Source organism: Aureobasidium namibiae (genome assembly GCF_000721765.1).
Source record: "Aureobasidium namibiae CBS 147.97 unplaced genomic scaffold scaffold_6, whole genome shotgun sequence".
In the NCBI taxonomy this organism is placed as follows: Eukaryota; Fungi; Ascomycota; class Dothideomycetes; order Dothideales; family Saccotheciaceae; genus Aureobasidium; species Aureobasidium namibiae.
Window position 1 is genome coordinate 587,402 of NW_013581203.1, and position 21,707 is coordinate 609,108.

The 21,707-nt window shown below is 50.2% G+C and overlaps 8 protein-coding genes across 8 annotated transcripts; 6 read left to right on the forward strand and 2 right to left on the reverse strand.

Annotated features, from left to right (window-relative positions):
• Positions 1-1,220: 1,220 nt before the first annotated feature.
• On the forward strand, positions 1,221-2,726 carry M436DRAFT_43332 (GPI2-domain-containing protein; the record flags this gene model as incomplete). The annotated part of the gene is made up of 3 exons (XM_013572925.1): positions 1,221-1,470; positions 1,532-2,276; positions 2,330-2,726. The coding sequence occupies 3 exons, from the start codon at positions 1,221-1,223 to the stop codon at positions 2,724-2,726; spliced, it is 1,392 nt and encodes a 463-aa protein (XP_013428379.1).
• Positions 2,727-2,775: 49 nt separating this feature from the next.
• Positions 2,776-3,783, reverse strand: M436DRAFT_44238 (uncharacterized protein; the record flags this gene model as incomplete). The annotated part of the gene is made up of 2 exons (XM_013573102.1): positions 2,776-3,119; positions 3,225-3,783. The coding sequence occupies 2 exons, from the start codon at positions 3,781-3,783 to the stop codon at positions 2,776-2,778; spliced, it is 903 nt and encodes a 300-aa protein (XP_013428556.1).
• A 1,040-nt stretch (positions 3,784-4,823) lies between these two features.
• On the forward strand, positions 4,824-6,905 carry M436DRAFT_80831 (uncharacterized protein; the record flags this gene model as incomplete). The annotated part of the gene is made up of 2 exons (XM_013573340.1): positions 4,824-5,679; positions 5,911-6,905. 2 exons carry the CDS (start codon positions 4,824-4,826, stop codon positions 6,903-6,905), a joined length of 1,851 nt encoding a protein of 616 aa, XP_013428794.1.
• A 1,960-nt stretch (positions 6,906-8,865) lies between these two features.
• On the forward strand, positions 8,866-9,769 carry M436DRAFT_71833 (DUF125-domain-containing protein; the record flags this gene model as incomplete). The annotated part of the gene is made up of 2 exons (XM_013573259.1): positions 8,866-9,227; positions 9,277-9,769. 2 exons carry the CDS (start codon positions 8,866-8,868, stop codon positions 9,767-9,769), a joined length of 855 nt encoding a protein of 284 aa, XP_013428713.1.
• Positions 9,770-10,530: 761 nt separating this feature from the next.
• M436DRAFT_80833 (dynamin GTPase) lies at positions 10,531-12,959 on the forward strand (the record flags this gene model as incomplete). Its single annotated transcript, XM_013573341.1, has 5 exons — positions 10,531-10,646; positions 10,708-11,287; positions 11,414-11,934; positions 12,019-12,495; positions 12,551-12,959. 5 exons carry the CDS (start codon positions 10,531-10,533, stop codon positions 12,957-12,959), a joined length of 2,103 nt encoding a protein of 700 aa, XP_013428795.1.
• Positions 12,960-14,174: 1,215 nt separating this feature from the next.
• M436DRAFT_43820 (uncharacterized protein) lies at positions 14,175-16,802 on the forward strand (the record flags this gene model as incomplete). Its single annotated transcript, XM_013573010.1, has 5 exons — positions 14,175-15,569; positions 15,617-16,033; positions 16,088-16,200; positions 16,305-16,712; positions 16,763-16,802. The coding sequence occupies 5 exons, from the start codon at positions 14,175-14,177 to the stop codon at positions 16,800-16,802; spliced, it is 2,373 nt and encodes a 790-aa protein (XP_013428464.1).
• A 450-nt stretch (positions 16,803-17,252) lies between these two features.
• M436DRAFT_44287 (uncharacterized protein) lies at positions 17,253-18,680 on the forward strand (the record flags this gene model as incomplete). The annotated part of the gene is made up of 1 exon (XM_013573109.1): positions 17,253-18,680. The coding sequence occupies one exon, from the start codon at positions 17,253-17,255 to the stop codon at positions 18,678-18,680; it is 1,428 nt and encodes a 475-aa protein (XP_013428563.1).
• Positions 18,681-19,741: 1,061 nt separating this feature from the next.
• Positions 19,742-21,169, reverse strand: M436DRAFT_44361 (N-terminal nucleophile aminohydrolase; the record flags this gene model as incomplete). Its single annotated transcript, XM_013573120.1, has 4 exons — positions 19,742-20,046; positions 20,097-20,358; positions 20,411-20,558; positions 20,592-21,169. 4 exons carry the CDS (start codon positions 21,167-21,169, stop codon positions 19,742-19,744), a joined length of 1,293 nt encoding a protein of 430 aa, XP_013428574.1.
• Positions 21,170-21,707: the final 538 nt, after the last annotated feature.

Below are 21,707 nucleotides of genomic sequence, written 5' to 3' on the forward strand. Positions count from 1 at the left end.
AGGAGTGGTTAGGAGCGCGAAACACTAGCACCGCAGAATCGGCATCAATGCGATTGCGGGGCCTGTCAATGCATCCCGACTTACCGAAACTTTGAGCTTGCAGCCACTGTGAGCCCTCGAAGGTATGTGAAATGGCGGTCAACAACTGGGTGTTTGACGTGAAAGGGTAAAGTGACAGGTGACATTCAGAGCCACATACCTTGTCTCATTGATAAAGAGCAATGTCGATAGCAATGTAGTTGAGGCATAAGCGAGCATCCATGGCTGAGATTTTGACATGAACGCTCACCTCCTCCGTAGTGCCTTGGCCAGCAAATCTTGAATCCCAAGCCACTGGGCGTGGCATATGAGATTGCTTGAGAAGAGAGTCATGATGGGTTCTTCCATTCAAGAATAAACGACTTGGTGTTTGATGAATGTCAGTATCGTCACTCTAGGGGACTCGTCACCCAATGGGAAATCGGTTGCCGCTTGTCAAGGTGGTTTGTTTGTGCCTCGAAGTCAGACTTAACGAGCAAGTCCGGCTGATGTTATTGCCGGGACCTTGGGTCACAAGATACGGACCATGTTGCATTGGTGTTCTTGAGCCATGCCACGGCTGGAGACAAGTGATTCCGAGACATATAATGATATACATCGGACAACGTGGTTGTGGATACGCAGATGGTCGCAAACTGGCCGATTTCTGGAAGGTGAGAACCACGTTCGCAAAACACACGGCCCTTTCTAGGGCTGAAGCTTTGGTCCTGGAAATGTCGAGGTGAAATTATAGCACGAGTAGAGAATTCGGCGCTGACAAGTGCGTGAAGATTCAGGAGACTAGACGAGGGTAGGAGATATTTGTGCTCGAGGTCAAAACGATGCACTTCATGTTGGTCAACCCAAGCTTTCTTGTGTGGTACGGAAACTTGTCAACAGATTCAAAGAGGAAGGAAGTAGATCGACCAGGTCAGGGCAGACAGCTACTAGTAAGCGACGCGGGCCTGTTGATCATACTTGTCAGCTGAACCCATGCTTGATGTTGTGAGTCGAACATGAGGGCAATGTCTCAGGCTGAAACACAGACATTGTTGATCGGTCTTTCCCTCTGGTTTGCTGCGAAGTCGAAGCGAGCAGCGGCCGACGACGATTCGATTCGATTCGCTTCACGTGCTCAACGTTGGCAACGAGCCTTGGAGCGCGCGAGCTTCATGGGCCGTCTGAACATAGCACCTCCCGACATGACACCATTCGAGGTTCCGGTCAGCGCCTCGGCTTCCGACGTAAGCGTGTCTGGAAGAGGTATTGCCAGAGCGACCTCGTCTCATCTAAGGCCCGAAGATGCCTTCTTGAACCACTCTCCGCCCCACCGATCGACCAGCAAGAATGCGCCGCCCGACGACAGGCGCAAAAGGGACAGTCGCGGCAGCCGTAATGCCAGCCGGAGGAGACCACGCACATGGAAGAAGCTGCTCTGGGTGAAGCAAGCATGTATGAGGCGCACCACAGCAAGAAAGGCTATACCAAAAAGTCCAAACACTGAGACGTTCAGATCCCGATAACTATACCGATGAAGAGACCTTCTTGGACCATCTCCAACGCAATCCGCGCCTTCGACCCTATGACTTCTGGCCGCTTGTATCAGACTCTACTGTCATCGTGCAACACATCGGTTCCGTCATTATTTTCGCCTGCTGCTTTGTCGGCATTGAGAAAGAGCGTGTATCACCTGTATCTGTCGTGAGCTGGGCCACTTTCGGAACCGTCTTGGGATGGGTCGCTCGTGATTACTGGGTAGGCCAGGAAGAGGCTGTACAGGCTGCTCGCGCTGCCCTTGCTGAGGCCACTGCCTCGTCCAAAGCTGTCGTAGACAGTCAGCGCCTGCAACATGGTCCCTTGAGTCCTACGGATCCCAATGCCATCATGTCAGACAACGGTAAGCTTGGCCTAGGTATCTCGAGTGTCGCCGTATCGCGGCCGTTGTCTGTTGTTTCAGCGGCAGAGAGCTCAGCATCACCGACGCCTACTACTAGTCATCCTAATGGTGCCGCTACGTTCGCAAGTTACAGCTACTATCCGCCCTTCGAGAGTCAAACCTCTTCGCTCTCGCCTCGTAACCAGGAGAGATTAGCAACTGCCAAGTCTGCAATCTTGATCTATTGTGCATTGCTGGGTTTGAGCCCGATCTTGAAATCTTTGACCTTGTCGACATCTTCTGATTCTATCTGGGCTATGAGTACCTGGCTTTTGATCATCAACATCTTCACCTTTGACTATGGTGCTGGTGTTGAAGCGAAGTAAGCAGTCATGTGTACATTGCAGACGAGTATTTGCTCACGACCTCCGCTAGATTTCCCGCTTCTCTGTCAACGAATGCTGCTCTCATGGCCTCTACAGTCCTGGCCTCGCGGCTGAAATACACAAACGAAGTCTTTAGCTTAACACTCTTCAGCATCGAAGTGTTTGGGTTGTTCCCAGTTTTCAGACGACATGTTCGACACGCATCTTGGACTGGACATTTGACCTTGACTGCATTGATCGTCCTTGGCGCTGGGGGCGGACTCTGCGTCACTATCACAGGGGGAGGTTGGAAAGCTGGAGTCGGTGGTGCCGTTCTCGGTGGTATCCTCACGTGTCTTGCCATGGGCATCACCAGCTGGTGGCTCATCGGCTTACAGAGATACAAGAACGAGATTCACGGGCCTTGGGATCCAGCACGTCCAATAATAAGACGACACTGGGATTGAACTCGAACTCGGAATGAACAAAACTGGTTCTATCAATGCTGCTTCTAGTCTATGCCTGCACCGAGAGTGCTGAATTCCAGATGATGTTACTCGCTGACAAGGACGCCTTGCGCTTTTTGACCAATTCGGTCTGGTCATCTTTAAACTCAACGAAAGCATCCCATGACATTCTCCCCCCTTGAGAAAGAGAAGTTCCACAGCTCGTCAATGGACGAATGTTATGTAGCTCATCCACATGCACTTTCAGCCGAGTAACGCCTTCCAGAGTGCGCCATTCGATGAGCCTGGTCTCTGTTTCTCCTGCCAGGCGTACTGTCTGCTCAGCCAGATCGATCAGTGCTGTTTGGTCCTTGTCAAAGGCGGGAGAGAACCACAATCCCAGACTCCATGGTACTGGCTGCGAGCTCCAGAAGCTGCTATCGAGACACTTGCTCTTGAGGGTGAAGGAGTCTAAGTCTCGTATTGTCCGAAGCAGTGTCTGCAAGTACCTCCAGCCACCTATTCTCGAACCTGCATGGTTGGGTTGCCAGTTGGTCAGGTCAAGGCACAATGAGCGAAGATGTGGGACATCAGACTTGAGGGTACCGAGGTCTGCACACCAGGCACCCATCATGTGTGCTCCCCGAGTACAGCAGAAGTAGTGGATCCATTCGTTAGCAACGATTGTGCTTTGCTCTCTTTGCAAGGTTGTGTCTTCTGACGCCGCTTCTCTGAGGTCGATCGTGATATGACGAACATGGCTGGCTTGTGCTAGAGACAACCTGGAAAAGAATGATTGTATATGGGCGACCCTTGTGAAGATGAATTCCCCCTTCTTCAGTGAGACTGAATCATTTGTCTCGAGGTATGTGGCACGACAGGCTCTCAGAAGGGCCATACCCATGCTGGGTATTTGTTGATGTTGTGGGTGGATGGTTGTCTCCCACGTAGGATTGACGATGGGTGCTTCTGGCGTGAGAGCAAGCTCATAGATCCAATTCCTCAGTTCGCCAGGCAGTTTGAACAGAGGAGATTGTGTCTGAGGCAGGACCCTTGACCCGTTGGGATGGCTATCCATGATGTATGATTTAATATATGGGTGTCAAAGTTAGAGGATCGTAGCCAGGAACAGGAAGAGACTATACAGCAGAAATCCCGCGGTCAGTAGGCTCCAGGGCGAATCCTTTATGTGCCCCTCAGCTCGTCTAGATGCACTCGACCCCGCCAAATAACACCCTGATGGCCGGCAGGTCACACGGTGTTGCATGATAGCCGAGATGCTCCTCTTTTCCTAGTTGGGATCTAATCGGCACTTCAAAGATCTCGATATACCTACCTCTGAGCATGCACAGTTTACTGTGCTTACTCAGTATCCAGATGCGATACGTTTTTGTTTCCTACTTTGGCATATGGTACGCCTTGGTTGGTTGTGCATGTAAGCACGAGTCTCGTCGGAACGCTTTGCGCCGATCCGAAATCCCCGCTTGCGCGCCAAGACTCACGTCCATCACGCGTCGCCAAGGTTTGTTTCCGTCTTGCATCACGACGACTTCTTCTGCTCGTCCATACCACAACATCATCAGCCACAGCCACCGCTCACCTCGCTCATCTTAGTTTCTGGTCGCCTTTTCTGACTGGACGTGGGCGTGTTTTCGCTCTACTCTCGTGAGCGGTCCGAGCTCGATCACTGGTCGCGCAACAGCAAAGAACCAGGCAACCTGCGATTTTCCGCCGCAAAGTTCTGGCGGAACCCCATCGCTCTCGCTTTGGAAGTCAAGGCAACTTGCTTCTTCTCGCTGGACGTGGGCGCGTTTCCGCTTTACTTTGTGTGCGGTCCAGGATCGGTCTTTGTTTTGCGCAGGTACGGCCTCGATCCAAGTACTCGTGATTTTCCGCAACGGAATCCTGGCGGAACGCCATTGTCTTCATTCGGAGATCTGGCTGTCTGTCTTGTTCGAGTCAGGGCTGCTCTGAGTTCAGCATCTCGCAAAGCCCGGGTGGGAGGGTTTCAGCATTGGTCTTCTAGTGCTGGGTTATCAATTAGTTGAGTGCTTTTCGTTCAGCTGCTAATATATAGTTCTCTGGGTTCTTTGCCTTTGGACATTATATCGTCGTGCGATGGAGCCTCCTCCAGGCATCTCTCTCTCACAGAAGGTCAAGTGGGCGTGCAAAGAACCTGCGCTAGTTGTCTGGAACGACGCTGACCGCTCGGATATCTCTTCGCTTGGGCTACCATGTCCTACTGGAAAGCCTACTTTGTTGACCCTATGGGTCGGCCAGGATGCCAAGAGGTCAACGTATGTCATGTTACATCTACGCATTAGTGTCCGAATCTCCAAACGTCGCAAAACCCTTGACCACTACCTGCTGCCCACCATAGGCTTCGGTGCGACCGAGGGCTGTTCGATCGTCAACTTGGAGGATGCTTCAGACAACGTTAGGCAGTGCTTGGAAGAAGTGTATGGAAACTCATCTACGAAAAAATGTCTTTGTGTTCCCTTTCATCAACCCAAACGAGGTCATGTCTTGATGCCATATATCCCCGAAGGTGCTCCCTGTCTAGGCGGCACCGCTTTGCACCTATTGACCCTGTTCCGCTCGCTGTCGTACGCGAAGAGCTTCAAGATATTCGTTGGTCATAGCAGTTACGCTCAACATGCATTGATGAACTTGGAGATCGGTGTCTCTGCAGGCGGACCAGAAGTCAATGTGCCTGACTCATACAACAATGGTGGTGTTTTGGACGACTGGCGACAGATTGGGGTTGACTGTGCGGATTCTCAAAGGGATGAAGTAGCCTCGGGTCAAGAAGATCAACAAGACAGGCATACAAACGTCAAGGCTGTCGATCGTACAACATCTCCTGAGGTCGGTGCACAGCCAACATGCTCGCCGCCGCCGTATTCGCCACCTGTGCAGATCATCCAACTACCTGTAACACCACAGGCAAAAGCCTGTTTGAAACGATCTCGTGGTAAGTCTTTCTCCTATCAGTATTGTGAGGTTTTGCAGCTGTAGAAATGCACGATCGTCTCCAGCTCAGTGGCCTCCCCAAGAAGAGATGTCGAATTCGTGCCTCTCAGTGGACACTGCCATATTCTTTGAGGGTATTGTGCACTTCTACAGCTGTAATCGGGCTACCCTCTCACGTTGAGAGCCCACGATCCGGCTTTCTCGAATGTTCTTGGCTGAGCCTGTGTTGCAGTATCGACTACCCCTGAAGCAAATCAGCCATCTCCCAAGTCTGCAAGAAGGGACAATTCATCCTCGCCCTCACTCAGCAATGTTTTGCACGTGTCTGAAAGTATAGTGAGATCCTTCTCCTTGGAGTCAACCGTATACTCGCCTACTATCATCAACACTCCAAGCACTGTAGACGACAACCCTGGCATCAAACCCACAATTTTTACGACTAGACAACAACACCCCGAATATGCCGCCAGTATAGACGATGGGATCACTGGAACAACTCAGGAGAAAGTGAGGAAAATTGCAAGCAGCTTCACATCAGCCCCCGAGGTGCTAGACGCCATCTCACCAAGATCCATCATGCGCGCCTTGAGTTACGAACTTCGCGCACTTGTCACTGCTCAGGTTCCGTTGCTCACCGAACAGACTCTGCAACGTATCATGGAGGAACTCTGCTCATCATTGGAGTACACCCAGAAACTCGCCGAAGTCGCGCTGCAAGAGACCTCCGACGATCTCAAAACTGAACTACGACTTGAGAAAGACAATGGCATTGAAGATATAGATGATCATGCTCAAGATGTCCTTTGTGATGTTAAGGAACAAATGGAAGATCTAGCAAGTGGCCATCTAATTGCTTTTGAAGATCTGCTGCAAAGGACTAGCGAACAGTTGACACAGACTCTCAAGGTTTTCTTGAGTATCGTTGCCAAAGCTGTCGCAATGGCAAAAGAGCATGAAAATAAAGCAGACCTGACAGATTCTCAAGCTCAACACACTGCTGTCCCACCTGCACTGCGAATACCCAATGAAAGCGCACCATCACCTGGCATCATTGCGACATCATCAGCATCAACAGCCGCGAAGCTCTTCCTCGACGACTTCAGGGATTTAGGCACAGCAGACAAGATCAAGGTGCTTGAAAGGCTCACACACCAGCAAACAGCAGAAGTTTTCTTGACGGTGAATACAGAGCTTCGCGAAGTCTGGGTTGCTAGCTGGATTGCTTAGATGTATTCCTTTCATACGGAAGAGTATACCATGTAGATATATATACGCTATATACTCCGTACTCCAAGTATGATAAACTGCAGTCCACGCCGCCCACGCCAAAATCAAAGAAAAGTCCCTCTTGCATGTCAACCATGAACGAGTGCAGTCAGGTCAGCAAAACAAAAGAAGATTCCGACACGGGGAATTGAACCCCGGCCTCCTCGGACCTGGTTGTTTCGTTCGAAACGGTATGAGAGCGAGAAATCCTAGCCACTAGACCATATCGGATTGATGTGAGAAATCCTGCTTAAGTCGCAATATACCCTCATGTACGATTGCACCATGTTTATCATGGACGTGTCACGAGGCTTAACTAGCAGTCGTCGTCCCACGAGCAAACAGTGACTTGTACTCAGGTATGCTCAGTGAAAGATGTCAATCGCACATCGTTATCGAAGGTCTTGTTCCTCTCTACTGCAAGCATGAAAGCTTGGTTCCTCAGTAAATGTAGATATGATTGATGATTGACATAATCACTCGCCCTGTTATAACCAGGCAAAGTAATTAGAACAATTGACTAGAAACCACGGAAAAGTTCATGCGGAGGGCTGAGTTGGGGTGACAAAAAATTTTGTCAGGTCAATCGGGATCGTCTAATTTCTACCACCTTTGTCTACGACAACTTGATAACGATACACGGTATTCCTTGCAGACCATCGAGATTGATACATGGTGAAGCGTGCTGATCGTACCCTTCCGACATGATGTAGGATATATGATAGTTGACTCAAAAATTGCTTCATCAACCAATACCAGCTCAGCTGGCTCATCTTCATTGGTCTAGTGGTCATGATTTCCGCTTGTCAAGAGTAAAATCTCGTCAGGCGCGGGAGACCAGGGTTCGATTCCCTGATGGAGAGCATCATGTTTTGGTCTTCTGGCTACCTGCAGGAGAGGTATGCGGGTTGCAGAACTTTTGCCAGAGGAAGACTCATGAGGCGCGGGGTTCCAGCGGTGCAAGAAGAGACACGAGGCAGTAAGTGTGCTTGGTTTACTGTACCTTATTCCGAGAAGAAGTCGATGGGCTATCCGAATACATTTTCTCGCCAGTCGACTTGGCCAGGATCAGTTTGCTACCCAGCATTGCCAGAGTAACAAGATGCTACTCTGGTCTCAAAGACCCAAGAACCAGGTTTTATAATGAGGTGCTCGTGGATGAGGCTGCTGTTATTGTGATCTCAAAACACTCCGAAGGAGATGGGGGTGGGGGTACGAAGAGACCAATCAGAAGCGCTGCAATCAGCTTGTTTTCTTCTGGAAAAACATCGTCACCGAGCCAGGACCGTGCCGGATCAGAGATACGTAGAGAGTCTATGCTGATTTTATTCGTGGTCAGCAATATCAGCAACTGTCCAATGACAAGACAAACAGATGTAAGCAAACTCGTGTCGAAGATTCGGATGGCTTGACGGCCGTCCCCGTTTGTGGGGTACGCGGTTTCACAAGCCAATGAGAACTTCTGCAAATAAGCATTTTCAAAACATGCTCCATGCATGGCTGACAGCTTTTTCCTGAGATGCATGTCCGAATCTGCTTCAAACCGTCGAATTGATTTGCTGTTCCTTTGCTCAGAGTGATCTCACCTAGAAATCTCTCAGCGTTTTGTAGCTTGGTCGAGTTCATATGATCGTATGCCATGGGTCTGTATGTTAGTAAGTGTCCCAGAACAACCATGTTCTCCTTACACCGTAGAAGCTCCTGGTGAAAGGGCTTGTGGGGAAGTACATTAGTGGCGCGGAAAACAAGTGGTCAAGGCTATCCGTACCAACGACTCGAGACGCGTATTTAAATCTCAGGGCCCATGTCTCGAAGTTCAATTGCCGCCTCTTGCTCCAACTACTCTCAGTCCTTCTACCCTCACAGCACAAAGATCAGAATCCTGCTCTTCTCATCCATCGACCATATCAGTTCTTACAGGATGGCACTGCTCTACATCAAAAACATCATCTTCCCGGCCAAAAAAAAACCCGTCTTATTACCCACGTTCAAGCAGCAGTATGGCACATGCGACACTGCATCAGAAATATCTCAGGATGGATCCGATTCTTCAACGTTGAGGAGTGATACAGGGAGCTTCTCTTCTCCATTCCGAGTTGATCCTAGAATCATTGCAGACGCCACAATAGGTCTCTCAGACGGCCTTACTGTACCTTTTGCTCTTACAGCTGGACTCTCTGCACTCGGAGACACGAAACTCGTCATCTACGCTGGTTTGGCGGAGCTCTGCGCTGGTGCTCTTAGTATGGGTCTAGGAGGATATCTCGGTGGTGTATCGGAAGCGTAAGTCAATAAGACATGTTGTCGAGAGCAATTACTAACAAACATTCAGACAAGCTTACTCCGCCACCCTAGCAGAGACGCGAAAGATAGTCAACCAGGATCCGGAAGAAGCCAATCAAATTATCAAGTCCACTGTTGACTCGTACGGTCTTTCGGAGGATGTCCTGGAAGCCTTTGCTACGCAGATCAACTCATGCCCGAAAAGATCAGAGACATTCATCATGCGCTTCCACCACGACCTTCCAGAATCTCAAGCAGATGCATCACGCGCCTATGTCTCGGCTGTAACTATTGCACTCGGTTATCTCCTTGGTGGACTGGTGCCTCTTACGCCTTACTTCTTTGTGAGCAACAACCAGACTGCTCTCCTTTGGAGTATTGGCGTCATGGCCTTTGCTCTGTTCGTCTTTGGTTATGTCAAGACTCTCCTGGTCGGCGAAGAGAAACGAATGCTTTGTGTCAAAGCAGGGCTACAGATGATGGTATTAGGCGGTGTTGCTGCTGGGGCAGCGATGGGTTGTGTCAAAGCGATAGGCTCATGAGACAGTACTCATTCTCCAGCCGATCGCGTCTCGAGATAGGCTACGACTTTGGCATTATGAAACTGCCAGCTCTCACGATATTCTTATTGTACCATTAGAATCAAGACACTCATGTTTTTCATTCAAGTCCGTCATCCCTAATCTGCGAATTGAGAGTGGTGTTGACTACCTTCGATCCAAACAAGACCATGTTAGAGTTGCAGGAGAAGTGGTTGGAATGTCTCGGCATATTTGTCTGGTCTGTAAGCTGGGAGACTCAACAAGGACATCATCTGTGCGCAGCGTACTGACTGACAATGGTCTGACAAGCAATTAGAGCACAATAAACGCATTATAGTGATGGAGGTCAGACACCATGTCCTGGAATGAGCCAGAATTGCTTGTTATTGTTACATGCACAAAACTACTACGTTGTTAGTATTGCTTTAGAGGATATCTTGATCGTAAAATTATGGCAGCTTTCCACAAAGGAGTAGATAAGTTAGATATTGAAAGTGCCTAGTCTGCCATTTCTACGTCGACTCGCTTTCAGTCGTTTACGCCTCGAGAGTCTTCTCCATAATTCTGTCTCTCGCCTTCATTCATCTTCCTTTCGCTTCGGTATGTTTGCGCAACGCTTTCACTGAGACATCCAACACTTTCACTCAGAATTCTAACACTTTCACTCAAACTTCTATAGGATTATGAGCCCGCTCCCTTCTGCATCTTTTCTTCCCAACGCGTCTCAACACAACAATATGTATCATACCAACAACGCCAGCATGACTGGCAACATGGTAGACCCCGGTCTGCTTGACAAGATTGACAAGCTCTTCGCGTGTGGAGTCGGAGACCACATCCCTCTGCCACAGCTGGTTGTTGTCGGTGATCAGTCGAAGTAAGCGCGCAAAGAACTTGACACACCACTCGATTTGACTCCAACTTACTCCATCACATAGTGGCAAGTCGTCGGTTCTTGAGGGTATCACCAAGCTGCCCTTTCCTAGAGACTCTGGCTTGTGCACCAGATTCGCTACGCAGATTACCTTCCGTCGCGCACAAACTGTTAGCACTACCGTGACCATCATCCCTCACAAGGGTGCTTCTCAAGCCTATGCCGATGACCTGCGCGCCTTCAAGAGCGTCACAAATGCTGTCCTCGAACCGATCTCGTTCTCTAAGACCATGAAAGACGTTCACAAGCTCATGGGTCTGTCCGATTTTACCGAGGACGGTGAAGCCAGGTCCACTTTCTCCGAGGACGTGCTTAAGGTTGAAGTGACTGGCCCGGAGCAGGAGCACTTTTCTGTGGTCGATGTTCCTGGCATCTTCAGAACCGCAACCAAGGGCGTGACAACTCTGGCCGATGCTTCGATGGTCAAATCGATGGTCCGGCGTTACATGGACAACCCTCGCTCCATGATGCTGGTCGTGATACCTGCCAACGTCGACATTGCCACTCAGGAGATTCTCACTCTTGCGGAAGAGGCTGATCCTGATGGTCACCGTACACTGGGTGTCCTGACCAAGCCTGATCTGGTACGTATCAACAACTCAACGTCCACTAAATGTTATCCTCCAAGCCGCTCTCAGGGCTTGCGATACATCTTTCCCGTTTCAGAATCTTGTCCAAGATAACACACTGACTGTTCTCTCACACTGTAGGTCGATCCTGGCGCCGAAGCCGGTGTGCTCCAGCTCGTCAGGGGAGAGAAGCATCCTCTCAACCTTGGCTGGTGCATTGTGCGCAATCTCGGACAGCAGCAGATCCAAGACACTGCCGCTGACAGATCGGCTGTCGAGAAGGCTTTCTTTCGTGACAGAAGTCCTTGGAACGAGCTCGACCAAGATCGTGTTGGCGTTGATGCCCTGCGTAGCCATCTCCAGGAAGTTCTGGCCAGCAACATTCGTCGCGAGTTCTCAAACGTCAAGCGCGAGGTATTGACCAAGCTGAACACAGCCAGGCGTGGTCTGGATGATCTTGGTAGCAAACGCCAGACTCCTGATGAACAACGCCGCTTCGTAATGGACATTGCCTCGCAGTTCCGTGAGGTCGTCATCTCGGCCCTCAATGGCAACTATTCTGACAACAAGTTGTTCGACCTGGAAGACGATTTGATGATGGTCACTGCCATGGTCAACCGCAACGATAAATTCGCCAATGACATCGAGAAGCATGGCCATACGTAAGAGTTGCTGATGCTGCTTGCGGAACAGATTGTTGACTGTGTCTTCTCCTAGATATGCTTTCAAGTTCGACTATTCTCCAGAGACCTGGTGAAGCAGGGCATCAACAGCAACGGCGGCCAGGGTGTCGCGCTGCGACACACCAAGGACATTGCTGATCTTGAAGATTTGATCAAAGGAGACAACCTAGTAGACGACAAGATTCGCAGTAACATCATTGACTGGTTGTCAGAGCTCTACAAGAGCAGCCGTGGATTCGAATTGGGAACTCTTGACAAGAATTTGCTTGCTCGAACCATGAAGGTTCAATCTGAAAAGTGGGAGCCCCTCGCTCAAGGATACATCCTGGATGTTGTCCATCTGGCACATCGCTTCGTGACATGTCTGCTAGGACATGTCTGCCCAAGTGAGCGTGTTAGAGAAGGGATTATGTCTGTCTTGATGGAGCCTCTTCTGGACACCTACCGCCGTGGACTTGATCAAGTTCAGTTCATGCTGCGCGTGGAACGCAGCAATCCTCAGACAATCAATCATTACTTCAATGACAATTTAGACAAGTCGTATGTTATGCCAAGTCATTGCGAAGACGTCATTGCTGACCTGTCAATGCTGTAGTCGTCAAAAGCGTCTCCGCGCATCCCTCGAGAAGCATGCCACCGTTCAAGCGTCGCCCTCTGACGGGGTCTCTCAAGCCACGATCGCCCTCGACGATATCTTAAAGAACCACCCAATGTCGAACGCCGAGCACATTGTATTCGAGATTCATGACATCCTCAGGGCTTACTACAAGGTCGCCAAGAAGAGATTCGTCGACAATGTTTGCATGCAGGCGGACTTTGTGTTAGTTACGGGACCCGACAATCCTCTGAAGATCCTCTCTCCTCAGTTCGTCAGCTCCTTGTCTGATGAACAGCTCGAGGAAGTTGCTGGTGAGGATATCGGCCTCAGAAGAAAGCGCACTGCTCTGGCCAAGGAGGTCGAGGATCTTGAGATCGGCAAGAAGATTCTCGCAGGTGTCTCTTGATCGACCACTGTCGGTTTACTATGGTGCTCAGCAAGCATAATTCTGGGTATCGCTAGGTATGGAAGACTTGAATGAGCGGTGGAAGACTCTGTCTTGGAAGGATGTGTTATGTCTATCTGCAGGATAGTCAGTTCGTAGAGGATTCTACAGTCAGTCTCATGTTGTGTCCTTTGAGCAGTTACCTTGAGCTAGTGTGACTACTCATCCTTTTATGTGCAGCACTGATGACAGGTGAGAATTCTCCTCCATGTGCTCAAGTCTGTAACTCTGTCGTCCTCTTCCGAAAGCGACCATGATATGAATTGTGCATTATGAAAAGGCATGATGGTTTGGAGACCAGACGTGTAGCCAGGGAGGCTCGACAATCGGTTGCGTTTCGGTGGCTATCATATCGAGTTCACTGTGTGTTTTGATAGCTACACGTATTGAATACGTTTGCATGAGGAGTTACACGCCATTGGCTAAAGCATAGAAGAAGGATATCCTCGGTCCGACATTGCTCAGTAGAACCCGACCTTCAACCGAAGGCTGTATGTACTCTGCGTGTCTTTTCTTGACTATCATCCTAGGCACATACGCTTGCAACTTTGGATCATATCACCGCAGACCAAGGACTGCACGGGAAGTGACTTGTCAATCTTCGAGTGGATCAGCAGAAAACAACGGCACGAAGATGCACCAGTCCGCTGAGCACACGTTATCACATCGGATAGCGACGTCTGCATGCATGCCGGCCTGACCGCCAGCGAGCGCTGTAAGCATCATTTCTGTATTAGCAGTGATTCGGTACTACACTATATGCCCCTCACATGGCTTCTCTCAGACAATATCAACAAATGTGATGCAGTGCTAGATGTAGCCAGCTGATTGCTAAGCACTTGCTTCTCGTTACTGTTGAGACAGCATATTTGCACCTTTAGCACCACACGATGGCTGTATATATCTGTAAGTTGTTCGAGATTGAGACGCGCGTAAGGAAAGGTAAAGGTATCAACCCCTCTACGGGAACAAGCAGATGGGCAAACAGATTTGGGCAAGTACGCGCTTCCTTGGCTGCCTGTCGCCTATACGTCGGCTATTCCTGCCTCAATTCCTAGGACCACACCTTCTTCACTTCCATATAGCGTGTTTGCCCTTTCTATCTGCTCTGCTTTTGTCATCTTGAACAGCCACTTTCCACACACTCGGAACACCAAAACTGTCGCTTCGCTGGTCATGGATTCAAGCGCTTCCGAAGACGATGACAATTGCCTGTCATGTAGGATCTGCCGTTTCCAAGGAGGCCTCGATCTTCCAATTCCAACTATCGCCGACCTTGACGATCTGCGCACTCAGGCACAGGCCTTCTCGATCAGCATCTTCAGACATTGGGTCTTTCTCAACAAGATACTGAAGCGCTTCGAGGGCCAGATCCAGAAGCGATGGACGAAGCGCAACAACAGCCAGAGACTATCGGTTCTCCTACAAGCCTGGCCACACATGTCAGCCACCCATCGTCCAGAGTTTGCAACGCTGCGCAAGATCAGCCTGAACAACAACAAACAACGCCCCAATCAAGCCAGAGAAAAGGAGGCTTATCTTTGGCCATACATCAACCAGGAAGATCTAGTCCAGTCGCACAATCTTCTCATCTTTCTCAACTCTCGTGGGCGCCACCCCCCTGACAAGTTCGTGTTCGGCGACGAACACCAAGCAACCGCCGACAGACCATGTGGCTCGAGCGAGGTCGACAAATACAAGATGTCGCTCCATGGACAGAGATCGCCCAAGACCTATGGCTTGCTTGTCTCTCGCGAGGTAGGAGACAGAATCCAGCAACAACTGAGAATGGAGCCCGCTGCTGGTCTTCAGGTCCTTGAGGTACAGGAGCGCATTCTCGACTTCCTCGTCAAGTGCTGTCGACTCATCTTACACGACATGAATCTCGACCAGGTGGACCTCACCGAGACCAAGCCTGCTCCACCTCAAATCAAATCTACCCTGCCCGTACATACTGTCACCGCCATGGCTCAAATTGCGCCATATCGCTTGCCACAAAGGCTCGACATGAATCGACTGAGAGTACTCATTTCGGCAAGACGTGAGGAGGCCGAAGAGCATGTCTGGGCTTTACGTGAGGACCCGGGCTACTTTGCACAGACAATGAGAGATTGGTCAGAGCATTCACCATTCATGATCCCCGACAAGTTCAAGAGGCCTCATAGTATGGTTGGTGAACCTGTGTTTTGGGACAAGGTGGCAACAAACATGATCTTTCATGCTTATAGCAGCTTGGTTCTCTACGCCACAGCCGACGAAACTGTTACCCTGGCTCAAGAAAAACTCGACAGCTGTCGCCACAGGCTTGACTTATCTTCCAGTCTGCCCCCTGAAGTTGAGAAGGTGTTTCAGAGGCTGGACCATATCGTCCAAGTGGTGGCTGACGAGCCTCTGGGTGAACTGATGCTCGGATTTCCTGCATCACCGCCCATGCGTTACGGTTATGAGCGCGCAGCTTGTGACTCTAGCCCCTCATTCAACACTCTCAATGTCAAAATGGGTAGACTAAGCGCCGCATGGAGGGTTCAAGTCTTGTTCAGAACCTTGCTGAGTCCTGAGCAGCAGAAGAAGGTAAGTGCGAGACATCCCAGGTCAAGCAAATATACTGATGACTACAGCATGGCTTGAACAACACGGTCGAGGAGATACAGAGAATGCTAGACGAACACAGCAAGGACAGCGATCTTATCTCTAGTTGGGTGTCGGATCGCTTCTCGGACCTGGCACTCATGTCCGAGATTAGGCGACAGCTTGGTCTTTTCCAGCCATGGTGTACCGCTTGGCGAAGCAAGTGTTTCATCGAGGACGATGCTCCTTACTTCTTCAGCATGGTTGAATGTGTGCACGACTTTACCACGTGTGCTGCTCTTGACGCAGCCAATCCTGCATTCTACGGGTATCCCTCTGACAAACGCAGGACGCGTGAAACAGTCGACCAAATGCGACTCGCCGAGAAGCGATTGGACAAGTTCTGGGCCAAGTTGGACAATCACTGCGAGGCGCACACATCCTACCCAGTGCTCCATCTCCTCATGGTATGAATCAAAGTGATTCTTGTTGCAGAAGCATGCCTGCTGACTGATTATCAGGACTTCTTCAATGACTGGAACAGAAAAATCCACAGAACCAAACGTTGGGTTGAGCCAAAGGACAGTGGTTGCAGGCCCAGTCAGCAACCAGAGGATGATAAGGATGAGGAAATGTGAGTTGTACGAAGACACATGATTGTATGATACTGACTGAGATAAGCGGACTGCCCCAACATGTGTTCGATCCCAATGCACGCTGTTCTCACCCCAAGAAGAGTGAGCTCCTGGGAAATACTCCACAGAAGTTCAAAGCAAAGACTAGACCTGATGGTCACACACCATCTCCCATGCAGGAATCTCGCAGAGATTCGGCTACAAGCACGGAGGAAAAGGACCATACCGAGGTTCAGAAGATCAAGGTCAACAAGCGAGCCTTCAAGGTCTTTGCTACAATGTTCCATGTGCCCTCAGCAAACGAGCAGCAGAACACTGGAGAGGTTGCCTGGTCTGAGTTCCTGTACTCTATGAAGATGATTGGCTTCTCTGTCGAAAAGCTCTATGGATCGAGTTGGCAGTTCACACCCGACACGATCGATGTGCAGAGAAGTATCCAGTTCCATGAACCACACCCTCGAGCCAAGATTTGGTACTGGCTTATGAAGAATTTCGGTCGAAGATTGCACAGGTACGTGATAGCGTCTGATCCATGGAGACATTTGCTAATGAGGACAACAGAGCCTATGGCTGGACTGGTGAAACGTTCGAAGTGAAGTGAGCAGCTGTGTGATGGGTCGAGTGAAAGGTGTTGTTTGTCCAAGCAGACGTTCATCACGAGAATTGGTGAGGTTAGTGGAGGCTTAGAGATGTGGAACAGGTGGGCGAATGAAGAGATGCAGTGTGAAGAAGTGGTCGTCCTCGACTGGGTCGCATATTGCAGAAATTGGCCAAGCACGGCATGTTCGTAAGCATCGACAGAGAATACAAGATTCAAGGCAGCAGCTTAAGAATGTTTCTTGTTGCAAAAGAAAAGAAGAAGCCATGACTTTACGACGACGACGTGATGCGTATACCTGAAGCTTGGCACGGCCCGGAATAGGAGCATGGAGAAGGGGCTGACGCAGCGGACGAACTGCGCCTTCTGACTAGGAATCATCAGGTGAACGAGAAAGATATTTGGACCGGGCATTCGCCTCTTGGGCAAATCCTAAACATCGTATTGGACATTATGTTGGACGAGAATCTGCCCGCCTTTTTCTATCGAAAGTCGCCGGATGGCATAGCACATCACCATGGAATCTTCTTTTCCATTCGTGGATCCGATCCCAGCCCCGCGTACAGCCTGAGGCACGGCGACCCTGCCACCTCGCGCAACTGTTATGCTGCTGGTCTGTTCGACTGCTACAACCCCGAAGTGCTATACGGAGAGGTCCTGATCAAACCGGAATGGAGTCACCCCTCGTTGTCGCAGGATGAGATCCGTCGGAATGGTGGTGTGCCGCCGCCACCAATGCCCATCCTACCCACCCAGTTCACTGTACAGTTGTACAATCCTGATCTACAAGTGACAGTGACGCAGAAGCCCGGGAGCTGGGGAGGTAGCGCGTCATATGAATTCAGTCTGCCTCAACTCGTCTTCCGCACACCGTCGGCTTCGACTCTGGACCGAACTCAAGATGATCCCGGCGCGTCCTTGGTCACGCCCAAACTCAACTTTGTATGGCGCAAGGAAAGCAAACTTGCCAAAGACCTGACGGCCTACATGACCGGCAAGTCGACCGATGAGGTCGTCAAGAAGAAGCACCGCGATCCAGACATCATCGTCGGTCTGTTTCGCTCTCTCCGTGAGTTGACCGTCTACGAGCCAAACCTGTACCGTGTCGAGCTGGAGGATCCCAAGGGCCTTGAGCTGGTCTTGCTACTGTCTGCTGCTGTTATCAAGGACCTTTACTTCTCCAGTGACATCAACCAAATCTTCAACGTCTTCGATCCTTGTCGTCTCGCTTCCTTACCTGCAGCTCATGCATCTCCTCCTCCTCCAACCGCCAATGCGAACCGCCGCGAGACTCTGCCTCGCCTACGAACCAGTCCTCCTGTTACTGCCACGACTCAACGTCCTCCTCTGGCAGGCGTTGGCGCCGCTTCTGCCCCAGACCCTCGGACACAATGGGAGCTAGAAGCTGAGACCGCTCGCTTGCGTGCTCAAGTCGAGGCTGAGGAACGCGAGTTGAAGAAGCAGGAAGCCGCTCGCCGTCGCGAAAGAGAAAGAGCAGACGAAGCAGAGACTCAACGTCTACGCAAGATGGTCGAGGAAGAGGAGCGTGAGGTCCGTCGTCGACAAGAAGAAGTTGATCGTGAGACAGAAAGACTGCGGAAACAATACAGTCTCAAGCCGCCTTCGCCGGTCAACAACCAGCAAAGACACTCTGCGCCATCGCTTCCTATTCACCAGCAACAACACGCTGGACCTTCGCGTCATCCTGTGGCACCCACCTACGGTAGCAACGGTATGATCATGAGCGGAGGTAATCCACATGTACCTCCTGCTGCCGCACCTTCAAAGATGAAGAAGAGCTTTTGGGGTCTGAGGAGCAATAGTGACCAGAGCAATGCCAGCAACAGCAAGCTGAGCAAGAAGGCCAGCGCTGTCTGGTGATGAAGTCGCATCAGAGCATCGAACAAACGCAGCATATACACGCCAGAGAGCGGATGGTCAAGGTCCAAACCTTGAGCCTAGTCACACCACTGCATGACAAGACCGATGCGGTAGTAGTCGAAAGACTTTCCGACTTTTGTTCGGTCAAGGAGTACCAGGGGCCCTCTATCGACGTGTAGGATTACTCTATGGAATCAATATCGCGTCGAGCCGCTGTGGGCAGTGCAGGAGGTACAGAAGGTAACCTTTGTTGGTTTCACTTGCATGAAGAGAGGAGTTTGGAGTTAGCATGGGAAGGTCGCACATAGCATGATATAAACGACAGTGCATAACAATCAACATTATGAAATACAATTTTGGAGCCTCGCCTTCAACCGTATCGATGTGTATACTCTTCGCATCATTTTTGCCTCCCACGATGAATTCGTGGTGTTCGAGCGACCAGCCGAGCGTCTGTCCATCCTTTGTGTTGTTGTTGTTAAGTCCCGTGTGCGATGCCCGACACCCTGACCGTCGCTTTGAGCATCTATAGAATTCAACAGGCCTTGAGCGTATCGAGTGTAATAGGTTCTCTGAGCACTTTAATAGTGACTCAACAGACTCCAGGGCTTATATACTGGGGTATCTGCTCAGATGGTGGGATAAGTGTAATTTGTGCTTGACGCTCGAACACTGACTGCAATCGTGGCATCCCCAATACACATTTCGGACAAAAGCTCATCTGGACCAAACATGATGAAAGACGTCGTATATAGTGCCTGAATTGTAAGTAATGTACTTTCAGAGCACAAAGCAACATATCTAACCTCTTTTTGAGTATATTTGACCTTGTTATTAACCTGTTCACGTCTCATTACATGTCATCTTATCAATCTCTGAGATCTATATAGCACTTGACGAAGAGTCAAAGCTCAAAGAGGACGTCCGGGATCTGGCTCGTGTCAACGCGTCATAAATCCTCTTGAAACATATGGAATTTTTTGAAAAAGAGACTCATACCAAAAGGTGCTGACGATGACCTGATGCTGCAAGGATGGATATGAAGTTACTTGTCAAGCCTCTTAGAACTCCTCCTTGAACACCATCATCTGTGCGTTACCAGCATCGTCTACCCAAGCACGAAACATGCCTCCGCAATTAAAGTCTGCCACCACTGTACCCTGTCCGAATCGATACTCTATACCGATGAAACCGCCCTCTCCCTCTCCAGTCTTTTTCCATCGGTCTTCGGCACTTTGCTGCAGCATACCGTTTGGGCCGGCCATGCGCGATACAGAAACTGCGAGAGGAAGAGGTGGGAAGGAGAAGCGGGTCATTGCTGAAGTTGTACGAGCTGCGGATGTTTTGAGGAAGGAGTCGCTGTTGCCTGGGAGTGGTTAGCTGGGAATGGGAAATGTGATATATGTGTCATGTTACCTGTGCCGGAGAGAGCGACTCCATGTGGTGCCGAGAGGGGTGTTGCAGGCTGTTTACTAGTCGTGTCTTCTGCAGAGGACAGAGGTAGGTATGTGGAGAAACTAGGCAAGCATTCCTGGAGGACGCTGCTAAAGTCGCCGTTGACCAATCTTGCGGCTGGTGACGTGGTAGGCTGCTGGTACATCATAGCATGTGGACGATCAAAAGGATTCTCTTCAACCCACTGCTCAGCCCAGAAACCAGCTCCTAGAGTGGGTGTATCCTACAGATTGTTAGTATCCACGTTGTACAAGAAAAGACAAGTCTCAACATACCCCTATCCTGCCGGGAAGCTTATTCGTAAGCCCACCAGTCGAGGTAGCCACACAAAGCATACCATCGCCATCCAGAACCACTGCACCCACGGTCCCCTGAGGAAGATACTCATAACCATTCCAAGAAGGATCATGAGCACCCAGATCCCTAGCATCCACCGCACACTCCGCAACAAATGACTCACACCCATCTGCTCTCCTCTTGTGTTTCCTATACGTCTCTCGATCCGTAGATCTGCCCAATCCTCTACGATGCTCATCCCACCTTCGCTTCGTCCAATAGTATCCAGGACTCACAATCTCCAGTCCCCATTTCTCAGCAAGTGTATTCGCAGTCTCACCAGCTAATTGAACATGCCCCCCCGCACCACCTCCATCTGCTTCTTCTCCTCTGATCAACATTTCGCGAGCGAGTTTGATGGGATTTTTCACTGCCGAGACTTCCATGACGCCCACGCCGCGTTTGTGGTAGCCTTTGCTTACCATGATTGAAGCTTCTAGTTCGTGTGTGCCTGCGGTGGTGTAGACGGCGCCGTGGCCTGCGTTGAAGAGAGGATTGTCTTCTAGCATGGAGACCGCATGAGTGGCAATGTCCAAGGCAGTGGCGCCGGGTTTGGATAAGAGGGCGTATGAAGATTGCAGAGTGGATAGAAGGGCAGATCGGTAGGCTTGATAAGCATCTTTGTTCAGATTGTCGCGGGTTATGTTACCGGCACCGCCGTGGATGATTATACGAGGCGTAGTCTTAGAGGACTTCATGGTGAGAAACAGAATTAGGAGAGGTTTGTGTACTTGGAGGGTTCTTGTCTGGATGACTCTGTTATCGCGAGGGAATAGTCGACTGAGGTTGGAGGTGCCAAGATTGTTGCCAACACATGATTACTGCCTCCCAAATGCGAAGATATGTCTGGCGGATAGCTATAGAAATGCACGAGGCATGGACTAAAGGTCGTAAAATACTGTGCTCTATTTGGATATTGTCACCGTCTGGAAAGAATTGTGTATATCTATAGCTACACGCGTTACAAACCTTTGCACGCGAGGAGGAAGGAAGAGCCGATAGCAACGAGTGCTTCTGGAAGCCCCCCATTCCTAGTCATACCAATCCTACCTCCAAGTGCTAAGGTAAAGCGTCATCCTCGCTATAACAGAGCCCCTGATCTCTGAATCAGGGACGTCTCCAAAGAGAGTCCAAGACATATCGCATCTCGATGAATACTATCCAGTTCTCGAAAACATCGTGCATTTTTTTTTTCTTTTTAGCTCACGCGTCACATACCTTTGCACATGGAGTGAT